We start from the raw sequence: 11,586 nt of genomic DNA on the forward strand, positions 1-11,586 counted from the left end.
AGAAGTTAAGCTCGGGGTGGGCGGGACTAAAAGCGGGAGGTGGGGCCTGTTTGGTTGCGCCATAGCAACAGGGGCGGGGCAGGCGCGAAAATGCTGCGATGAATGGCGTGGGGAAAAGCTTTTGCTGAGGCGGGAAAGAGAGCTGGGGGAGGGGCTGTCTTATGCAAACGGAGAGCGAGATGACTCGAAACTCTTCATTTACTTGAATAACAATGTATTATTTGGATAATTATGCACGTTAACAAGCCGAAATAAAAAATAAAAATTACAGCAAAATTGGAATAACTTGGTAATAAAAGCCGTGAAGACCCCAGCAGTCCTTTTATTTTTGTTTCCCGTGTCTTAGATGAGGCGGAATGCTTTCACACTCTGTTCCATCTATGCTTCCAATAGTGGATATTTAACAAATCAATATTTCAGTCCTTGTTTTCATTTGCCCGGGGGGGGGGGGAGATCATCCTGAGGCGCCCTTGAGGGGTGGCGATGTGGTGCAATATTGTCTGATTCGAGTCCCGTGAGGTTTCCATACTACAAAAGCTATTCATACATGCACAATTTTGTTCGTATGCTGCTTTTCCATGGGTGAAACCACGCCCATGGTAGCTCACAACATTGGGGGGTGGAATACGCAGTTACAAACAACGAAAGTAGTCATAAGCAACAGAAAGAGTACAGTAAAGGAGCCTGTTTGAACCTTTAAAGATTCCTTGTCTGCCTTGGTAGTTCAGTTTGTAGTGCAGGAGATTCTTAATCTCAGCGTTGTGGGTTCAAGCCCCATATTGAGCAAAAGATTCTTGCATTGCGGCAGGTTGGACTAGATGACCCTTGTGATCCTAACCGCTGGGAGCTGGCAGGGAGAAACCCATGACATCTTGGAGTAAAATAGGTTTAATAATATAAACCCTGAGAATAAGCCAGCAACAGCCACAGGGTGAAAAGGCCTTATCAACTCTGGTACCCACATCTCTTCATCCCTGATCCCAGAGAAGGTTGCCTGACACTCATTTCATCATGTGAAGACCTTTTTCCTTGACCCCCAAGCTTTTAAAAATGTGATTTGGATTGCTTTTAACCTGCCACTCCCCCCCCCATTGTTTTATGCCCTTGTCATGTTATTTGGTTTTTTGTTTTAATTATTCACTTAATAGGCAAAAAGAAACAGTGAACCAGCTTAAGAGTGGGGGAATGTGCTGCCGAATGACAGGACATGTATACAGTACTTAAATAAAAAACAGGACTTTGCTCTGTGACAAGGGGGTAAAAACCCAAAGGGTCTGAGAGGCAACTTGAACACCAAGGGTAATACCACACTATGTTATAGTCAAAGTACACCCGTTGAAACTAATGGACCTAAATTACTCATATTCATTATTGTCAATGGTTTTACTGTGAGCAACACTAGCACTAAATAAAACCTCGATTATTGGAGTGCTTATGTACATCAGTTCAACTCTGTCAATTACTCTGCAACTTGATAAGTCTGTACAGTATAGTGCCTAATTTATCTGGAGGAAAATTAATTGGGCAGTTTTTACATGGAGGCAAATTCAGTCAGGTCATACTGTAGTCCAAAACCGATTTTATCATCTGTTAATATGGGGTGATGATACCTTTGTTCTATAAAGGGCCATTGACCCACAGGAAAAGCCACCACACTATCACAATGTGAATTAAGCCAATGGTGCCCTCTGATGTTTACTGGAATACAAACATCTTTATTAGTTGCTGCAGCCTTGTGTGCTGGATCAGTGCTTATGTACACGTCAAAACAAACCCCACCCTTGCATATAAGAGTGTTTTTTTAATACCTGAATTAAAAGACAAACAAACTGAAACTTCTTTCTCTCAAAGCAAAATGGGGGGGGGGGGATGAAGTCAAAGACCTGCTCTTCTATAAAAATAATGCAAAGACTTAAGCTGCTTGTTAGTTTAAGGAAGGTTCTTCAAGGTAGTCTGCACAACTCAAGTCATCTGCTCACAAGACTTACAAAAATCTCTAGCCGAGTGTCTTTCCATAACGTAGCAGAGGTGCCACCTAATGGTGAGGACTCTGAACTGTGGGGTTTTTCCTTCCTTTAAGAGGCTGTGGTCACATTCACACTATACTTTTAAAGCACACCGCCTCCCCTAAAAAATATTAGGAGATCTATGAGGGGGAAGCTACAGCTCCCAACACTCTTAGGAAATTACGGGATTCTTTTGTGTTCGGGCAGGGGGCAGGACATGTGCTTTAAATTTGCAAAGTGGGCATGACTTGTGCTCAAGAGCCCCGAGGTCCTCAAAAGCTTGCCACAGTTATGATATTTTGGTTAGTCCTATTAAAGGTATTGCTAAACTGTGGGTCACAACTTGCATCCATCTCAAGCTTCTACCAACTTGTACTAAGAAATAATGAGCTGCGGGGCCTTGTCCGGTGATCAGAAATTTCTGCAGAAAAGTTAATTCACCAGCAACTAGCTTATTGAGTTTCTCATCAGGTAATGCTTGATTTGCCTTAAAGCAGGGGTGCAGAGTATTTTCCAGCCTGAGGGCCACGTTGGCTTAGGTCGCACATGAGGGTCGCACATGAGGGAAAGGCCACATACCTAAAGGAAGACAGGGCCAGAGGCAAACACACACACACAGAGAGAGAGAGAGAGAGAGAGAGAGAGAGAGGGAGAGGGAGAGGGAGGGAGAATTCACAGTTCACTGGAAGATGGATTGGTTGTTAAATTACTCTGGGGATTGCTGCTCTGTGAGGGGAATAGGGGTCTCCTAACAATGCTCAGCATTCTCAGTGTCCCGAGAACACCCAGCAAGGAGGGAAAATGGCCAGTGGTTTAATTCTTTCTTGACCAAAAAGCAGTTCCTAAGGTGCTCAGAAAATAAACACATACACATACTACTTGTGGCTATGTAGCTGGCATTAACTTTTTCAGGCTTGTGCTCTGGCTGAACAGTTGAAGCCACAGCGGTACCAGGCACCCCTCTCCCAGGCTTAAATCGCTTCATCTGATGGAGTGCGTGCAAACACTTCTACATGGAAGTTGCTGCTCTGCTTGCCTTTTCAAGCCCCTCCTGTTCCTAGGAGAGAGCAGGGCAGGGGACAGAGGGGATTCAACTGTCCCACCCCTCACCTGAACAGCTTCTTCCTCTGCTTTGACCATGTGCTGCACCCCTCATGCCCTCCAAACATACACCTGCTTCTGATCACTCAGACGCTTCCCCTTCCTCCTGCCCTGGCTCCTACCTTGTGGGTGGCACAAAACCCCATAAACCTCTGGCCCGCTTCAGCCCCCTGACCCTATCACACACTGGTCAGAGCCCTGCCAGTCCCAGACACTTAAGCTGCAGCTCCCAAAAATATTTGGGGGAAGGCCATGGATATTTAAAGCGGTGCTTTGAATGTATGGTGTGCAGCTCGCATAAGTATATACACCTGCAACCGAGAATTCCACATATATAGTCTTATATCCCCAAAGGGATATAGAAAAATAGTACAGTATTCTTAACAAAAAGCTGTAGACTCCTAAGTTGTATTGCAAACAGTCTTTTTTTAATGAAGTTACATGGTAAGTGCGGGTTAACAGTTACGTTTGTTCCAAAGGATCAGGTTGGAATGCTTTTACAAAAAGAGCACCAGGGGTGGAGGAAGAAGGTTTGACCTGTAAAGCTGCCTTTTCAGTTAGCACTCCATGTCTGAAGTGCCGCTATGCATAAACGCTCCTGTACGTGGTTCTCTGCGCTGTTGTCATTTGGGGGATATCGCAGGAATCAACTTCACGCTCGCTTGAAAACCTGCCTGCTTACTTGGTCTTCACATCGGAGTTCCTGCACAAGGAGACATCTGTTAGGAACAAGAGAACATGAAGCTGCTGTACACCAAATCAAACCCACTGGTCCATCTAGTTCAGTATTGTTTACACTGTTTGGCAGCAGCTCTCTAGGGCTTTAGACAGGAAGTCTCTCCCAGCCCTACCTGGAGATACTGAGGAATGAACCTAGGATCGTCTGCATGCAAAGCAGATTTTTGACCTAAATGTAGCAGTAGCCTAGGCTTTACCCATTGGCCAACTCAATCCCACAGAGGCAAAAGGCCCATTAGCTCTCTCCCCAGTGCATATAAATAGCAGAGACCTTGGCTGCAAACTCCCATCCCAAGTGAAGAACACGCAAGCTATTGATGCAACAGCTGTTAAAAAGCCCCTTGCTGCTCATATTGGGCAGGGGGACAGGGGAGAGAAGAGTAGGCCAGAGGACTCACTGGCTATCTCAAGCATGAAACATGGCTGAGGTGTGGTGGTAGGGGGCCCCTTCAAATAGGAAGACCCATATGCAAAGCATATAGAGTCAACATCCCCTGGCTCCAGAGTATCTATCTAGCTGGCTTACCTTCAAAGCAACCCTAGCTATACACCCCTGAAACAACTTACCAGGTACAGGTCATCTCCTTCAATCCAGTGGGTCCAGCCTCTGTTCTTCTTCTCTCCAGTCTGGACACAAACAATCTTGTCGCCGTCCCAGTTAACCACACTCTGCAGGGGAGGAGAGGGGTCAAAAATATTCAAGGCACAGTTGATCTCTCAGTTTCTGCTCCAAGGGTCAACAAATTATACAAGGGCAACACAGAGACTAAGGAGAAGGAAGATAACAGGCAAGGCCACCCTCCAAACCGTCTGTGAGGCACATAGGGGTGGGCTGTCTGAGGGCAGTTCAAGATTGGTGGGGCAGTGCCCTATCCATTTCAATTAACCCATGTCAGAAACACTTTCCATGGGACCACCATTTTGCTCCCACCCCAACAATGGCTAGCTTGGCCCTGTTATAAAGTTTAGGTTTACGCCCCACCATCTAACAGGACAGCTTACAATAAGCCCATGACAATTAATGCAAGTTAAGGGTTCTTGAAAGTAGTATCCAGATGAACAGAAGAGCAAACAAGGTTCTGGTGTGTACACCTTGATGAAGCACATTCATTCCCTCAAAGAATTCTGGGCACAATTCCCAGAAACCCTTAAACTACAGTGCCCATAATTCTGTGGAGCGAGGAAGAAATGCTTCACAGGTGCAGTGTGTACATAGCCAAAGTATTGAAAAATAAGAGGACAGTGCTGGAAAATGTTGTTTTAATAGAATTGGATTTGGAAGGGGCCCTGAGGGTTATTTAGTCCAAATCCTGTGCAATGCAGGAATCCTGCCCCTGGGTGGGCTCGAACCACCAACCTTCTAGTTAAGAGCCAGATGCACTGTCCCATTGTACCACCTAGGATGCTCTTGTTTGCAATTGTTTTTTTTAACAATGTTGTCTACCAGCCTGAGCTTATCAGTATAGTGGACAGAAAGTCAGGCTATGCAGTTTCCTGACCCATACTTGTGTAATATCACAATGCACTCATACATAAACAAGAATTGGGTACCACAAATTATTGGATCCCGCTCCTCCCCCCCCCCCCACCCAGACATCCTGCATGCATACATGCATCCATCCTGGCTGGGGCGGGGGGAGGATGGCAAGTTTATTTTCAATTAAAGCTGCCTACTTAGAGAGAGGCTTTCTCCAGTCCTCAATACCTTGCATTTTCTATTGTCCAAGCCTTTGTTGTCTTCTTCAAACTCCTCCCCAATCCTGAACTCGACTAAATAGCTGCGGAAAGTGCTGGTTGTGCTGATGGAAAACGAGTCCCCATCTTGTTTGAAGACCTTCTGAGGCTTCAGCATTTTGGCTATCTTGCGGGTGGCAAAATCAATACCTTTGCACAGAGAGAAGTTGCATCCAGGTTATTTAGCCAGAACACATTTGATTTTCCGATCACAGAAAGCTGCCTTTTATTGAGTCAGACCACTCAGTACTGTCTACGCTGACTGGCAACAGCTCTCCAAGGTATCAGCCAGAGGAAATTCCATGCCATACCAGGAGATACCAGGGACTGAACCCAAGACCATCAGCATGCAAAGCAGACATGCTACCACTCAGCTATGCCATAACTGCTACTTCCAACTCAGTGGTATAGTGGTCCAGGGTCATGGGGGATGGGGTCAAAAACCAATTAGTATTTCTGTTGCAGGGTCCATGCCTGCAGCCTTCTAGAGCTGCCCTATCAGCATGAAATGGATGCCACTTCATGTTGCAGAAGCCAGGCAGTAATAAACACTGAAAACACAAGGTGCTTTCATTTCAAGAGAATGGTGTGGATATTCTGTTCTGTGCAATGGAACTTCAAAGAAAGCACAACTTAAAGTCATTGCAGAATATAATGGGGCAGTCCGAATCCTTTCCCCAGAAAATGGTAGATCTATCTGAAAGGCAACACAGTGACATCTGCATTGCTGGTTGCAAGGCATCACTAATATATCTTCTAAGGCTGTCTAGTCATAAAAAGGGTGTGACTGTGACCATCATGAAGGGATCTTGAACTTCCAGATTTGCCACTACATTCCCACTCTACCCCTCACCTGCCCAAACCTAGATAATCTGAGTCCTGGTCAGACCACTGCCCCCTGCTTTTGCCTTTGAAGATTGGAAGTCGTCAGACTGATAAGAGGTCCTTAGGATTGATGGAGATCAATTAGCTTTGTTAAAAAGTGTTTAGGGGCGGTGGGAGAGAGAATTACATATTTTTGGAACAACTCATTCAGGAAAGTGTGGCAAGTGTGAAATCAATTCCTCAACTTCTTCAGCCCAGTGTTGAAATAAGGTTACTCATTTGAGCCAAAATAAATGGGGCAGACGTTGTCTGAGTTATTGGGAAACATTATTGCAAACTTTTAGGTTGCCACAGAAGATTGTGGAGTGCTCCCTCAGCCTCCTCTCCCCTCTTCTTGGAAGTCCTCCAGGCAGCCGCTGCAGCCCCCCCCCCCAATCTCTGAGCTGCCTCAGCTCCTGGCAACCAGCACCCCCTGCCCAGCCCCAAAGGCACCATTTGCCTGTGTTGCTTGTAGCCAGGGCTGCTGCAACAAACAGTTGTGCAAGCCTTTGGGAGGCAGAGACGCGAGGGGGCATCAGAGGAGGGAGGGAAGGAAAAAGGGACAGAGGCCAGGGTTGCCTGCAGCACCCCTGACCATCATTTCAAGGCACCCCAGGGTGAAAACCACTGGTCTAGCCACTTGGAATTGGTTCTTTGTCAATGTAGGTGAACTACTAGCTGCTGCAGGGCCAGTGTGGTATAGCAGTTGCTGTGTTTGATTTGAAATGATAGAGCCCTAGTTCAACTCTCCACTTTGAGGTCTCATTAGGCAATATTTTCTCACAACCTAACAGTACCTTACAAGGTTGTTGAGTGAAAAAAGGAAGCCATGTGTCTGCCCTGAGTTCAATAGCTTGTATACTTCATAAGCACAGGGCTGCAAATATTCTAGACCTGACCCACTTGTGTTGCCAAACACTGTTGTTGAGACAACTCACTAAGGAGACTGTAATCCCCATTTTAGCTAGAGAATGAAGGCTGAGAAGACCAGGTGTGCCCAGAGATACACCAAGAAGCAATTTGGATAATATTAACTCCCACATAAGCTCAGATGATCACCAAGGTGTTGACCTCTCCCCTATAAAATGCACTTATTTTATTTGAAACACCAAGTGTTTCCAGCAAATTACATCCTTGCACAGCAACAGAAGGAGACTTTGAATTTGCCCAGCTCTTCCTTAAAAATAAACTCCTGTACTCACTGATGTTGGTCTATGTCACAGGGTTGTTACAATGGCAAAGCATGGGAGGGAGAAAAACTCCAGCTCCTTGCCTGGAAAGGGACTTCCATTCAGAAATACATGTAGCTAATCCTCCAAGATACGGAATGCTTGTATTCCTCAATTCAACATAAGGGAAACCAGCAATCCTGTACATACTTATTCAGGAGCCAAGCCCCAAATTAAACAGACCTTACTTCTGAGTAAATAACTCAAGGAACTCAAGAGTTGAGAATCAGCAGTGATTAGATACAAACTTTTTAATAATAAAAACAAAAATCAAAACACCCATAATATATTGCAGAGTTCAAACAACTACATATACAGCTTCTGGCTGAGGAAAGGGGTGGGGTGGGGGACATTCTGCACAAAGAGGAACAGTTTCCAATATAAAGCAAATAGTCAAAGAGGAAGAGAAAAATCAAACTATATTTCAGCTTACCTAAGGCCACCATGTAGCCTTCAAAGTTCTCACTGCTGACAAGGTTCCAGGTGCCATTGAAATCAGCAGGCATGGCTGAAGTAGACAAACAAACCTAATACAACACCAAAGCTAACTGGACCTTTGCAGACCCTCCTCACGCTCTCTCTCTAGATATATATATGGAGAATAGGAGAGGTCTCACAGCTGAAGGTGATGGGAGTGTGATCCAATCTACTGGAGGGGTGGGCCCAGAATCTGCTGCAGCTGGGACTTTGGAGGGGAAAGTTCAAGCTATTTGAAATCTTTTCTTCAGAACTAAAAGTGACTGTTCCATGAGTCACGGGGTGGGGAGGAGGCAAGAGGAGAGTTTTAACCTCTTCTTGGTCTTAATGTGGGTCATATCTGGGTCTCTCTCAAAACTGGTGGTGTGGAAGAACTTCCGAGCAGCCCTGCCAGAGATTAGGCCAAAGGTCCCTCCAAGCCCCAGTGTCTTGCTTCCGACAGTGGGCAGCCAAGGGTGCCTCTGGGAAGACTACAGAGCTTCCCCACCATCACTTCCCAGCATTTGGTGGTATACTACTTCTGCAAAGGTAGTTTCTATCCTAAATTAGCCAGAACTAATATGGGTACAAGAGGGACGCGAGTGGCGCTGTGGGTTAAACCACAGCGCCTAGGACTTGCCGATCAGAAGGTTGGTGGTTTGAATCCCCGTGACGGGGTGAGCTCCCGTTGCTCGGTCCCTGTTCCTGCCCACCTAGCAGTTTGAAAGCACGTCAAAGTGCAAGTAGATAAATAAGTACCGCTCCGGCAGGAAGGTAAATGGCATTTCCGTGCGCTGCTCTAGTTTGCCAGAAGCCACATGACCCGGAAGCTGGCCACATGACCCAGAAGCTGTATGGCTCCCTCGGCCAATAAAGCGAGATGAGCACCACAACCCCAGTCGGTCACGACTGGACCAAATGGTCAGGGGGCCCCTTTACTTTTTAATATGGGTACAAGAAAGTGCCCAAGACTCAGCTCAAGACTCTTTCTAGGGATGGGGACACCTTGGCCTATTCAGTGTTGATGGGGCTAGTTTCCATTACCCCCTGGCCATTGGCCTTGCTGGCAGGGGCTAATGGGAGTTGGAATCCCAACATCTGGAAGGCCACAGGCTCCCCAGCCTTAGCCTAAACCAGGATCTCCTTTCCAGCAGTTTCCAGTCATGATTATGGGAGGCCAGAAAAGAGGCCTTTGCTGTTTCCCTCCTCTGCTACAGAATTGTATGCAAAGCAACTTTTTTAAAAAACCTCCACTAAGAGTTGGAAGGGACTCTGAGGATCATCTACTCCAACCCCCCTACAGTGCAAGAATATGTAGCTGTCCCTTACAAGGATTGAACCTACAACTTTGGCATTATTGGCACCGTGATCTAACCAACGGAGCTATGCGTGTACTGATTGATAACAATTAAAGTAATAGCAATTAACGATAGACTGCCTCACAAGATGAAAACTCAACATAAAGACTAATAAGGTTGTATCCATTCAGGTCCTACCCACAGAAATAAATGGGCCTATGTTAGCCATGGCCATCAATTTCAGTGGGTCTACTCTGACAGGTCCATGCATTTTTCTCATCCCTTAAGTTAGGGTCTGCCGCCACACCTTGTGACAGTGAGTTCCACAAGCTGATTGTGCCCCATAAGCAGAAGGGCTTACTTATGTCTCACCTGGATCTAAGGCCCATTTAATTGGGAAGAACAGCTGCAACTACCCAGTGGTCCTTGGTCCTCTAGGCAGTGATAGAGGCCCTTCAGCCTGTGCATTGCACCCTGTTTATGTACTATAAACTTGAACATAATCAGATGCCCCACCTCCACAGTTGGAGGCAGTATGCCTCTGAATACCACATGTGGAGAGAGTACTGTTGTGCTCAAGTGCTGCTTGCAGGATTCCCAGAGGCACATGGCTGGCCACTGTGAAAAGAGGATGTTGGACTAGATAGGCTTTTGGCCTGATCCAGCAACTTGGCTGTTCTTATGTTTAGATAAGGCTAAGCAGATAAGAGGATGAATAAACTCTCATGTGCTACCTTTGCTCTGCAATACGCTACAGCCAAAGTTTATTTATATATATATATATAATATATATATGCAGGTTTTGGTGTCCTCGGGTGTCTTCCCGTGTAAAAGTTGGGGTGTCTAGGCGACGTTTCGACGAGGTCTCACTCGTCATCTTCAGGCTGGTGCTTTCGGCTTCTTGTTACTGGAACAGAGCAGGATCTCAGTGTTTGAGTTCCTATAAATACTGTAGAGGGGGTGTGGTGTATTTATAGAGGGTGTGGGGTCTACAGTATTTATAGGAACTCAAACACTGAGATCCTGCTCTGTTCCAGTAACAAGAAGCCGAAAGCACCAGCCTGAAGAGAGACCTCGTCGAAACGTCGCCTAGACACCCCAACTTTTACACGGGAAGACACCCGAGGACACCAAAACCTGCATTCCTGTACCCGTGAAAATCTACGAAAGCATTATATATATATATATATATATATATATATGCAGGTTTTGGTGTCCTCGGGTGTCTTCCCGTGTAAAAGTTGGGGTGTCTAGGCGACGTTTCGACGAGGTCTCACTCGTCATCTTCAGGCTGGTGCTTTCGGCTTCTTGTTACTGGAACAGAGCTGGATCTCAGTGTTTGAGTTCCTATAAATACTGTAGAGGGGGTGTGGTGTATAGCCTCCAATGTTCTGGGCAGAGAGGAAGTTCCCAGGCTAGTGTGCCTTTTCTTCTTTTGTTCCTTAATTACTTGAGAGATATCTTGAGTGATTTCTTGAGTGATATCCTGAGTACCACTTAGGTGGGTCATTAGGTGTGGATTAGTTGTTAAAGTCTTTGTGTCTTGACCTCTTGAACTTTGTGAAGAGTTTTCCTGAGAAGATGGCTGTACTGTACTTTGTTGTGCTCTGGCTTGGCTTCGTGTATAGGGGCGAGCTGTGGTTTTGTGGCTTGTGTCAGCCAGGTCTGTGTAGGGATTGCAGGGGGGTGCAGCATCCGGAGGTGCCACCATGGATTGGCTACTGGATGGTGTCTGTAATTCATCTGTGGAGAGGGTCTGGGTTTGGGTCTGGTGTGGTTGATTGGTGTTGGCGTTCTGTGTGCCTCTGGATCTGGTGTCAGTTTTTGTGGGGAGGGCTAATTTCCAGATGTCTGGCAAGCGGGATGTGTCGTCACGCTTGTTCATGTTGTGAGGGTGTTTCTCTATCTCGATGGCTTCCATGATTATTCTCTTGTGGTGATGTTCCGTGTTAAAGAGCAATTTGGAATCTGCAAAATTAATTTCGTGTCCTGTTTCTTTCATGTGTTGGAAAAGAGAGGAAGTTTTTTCTTCTTTTTTGACGGCATTCTTGTGTTCTGCGATACGTGCATTTATTCGTCTGTTTGTTTGTCCAATGTACGTGGCTGGGCAGACTTTGCAGGGTATTTCATAGATCCCTTGGTTTTCCAACTGGATTTTAT

At 46.0% G+C, this 11,586-nt stretch overlaps 1 protein-coding gene across 1 annotated transcript; it reads right to left on the reverse strand.

Annotated features, from left to right (window-relative positions):
- Nucleotides 1-3,515: 3,515 nt before the first annotated feature.
- Nucleotides 3,516-8,332, reverse strand: RBP7 (retinol binding protein 7). Its single transcript, XM_081870538.1, has 4 exons — nt 8,106-8,332; nt 5,551-5,729; nt 4,413-4,514; nt 3,516-3,810 (listed from the first exon to the last, which is right to left on the reverse strand). The coding sequence occupies exons 1-4, from the start codon at nt 8,176-8,178 to the stop codon at nt 3,760-3,762; spliced, it is 405 nt and encodes a 134-aa protein (XP_081726664.1). The 5' UTR covers nt 8,179-8,332; the 3' UTR covers nt 3,516-3,759.
- Between the last annotated feature and the right edge of the window lie 3,254 nt (nt 8,333-11,586).

The sequence above is a fragment of the Podarcis erhardii genome (assembly GCF_964252035.2).
Source record: "Podarcis erhardii genome assembly, chromosome: 7".
NCBI classification, from domain to species: domain Eukaryota; kingdom Metazoa; phylum Chordata; class Lepidosauria; order Squamata; family Lacertidae; genus Podarcis; species Podarcis erhardii.

Bases quoted from the DNA above. Each gene is read 5' to 3' on its own strand.
- RBP7 (XM_081870538.1), bottom strand. From the start codon at position 8,178: ATGCCTGCTGATTTCAATGGCACCTGGAACCTTGTCAGCAGTGAGAAC. The intron at 5,730-8,105 runs GTAAGCTGAAAT...CTCTGTGCAAAG, and splicing joins AGGCTACATGGTGGCCTTAG to GTATTGATTTTGCCACCCGC. The intron at 3,811-4,412 runs GTAAGTTGTTTC...CTCCTTGTGCAG, and splicing joins AAGGAGATGACCTGTACCTG to GAACTCCGATGTGAAGACCA.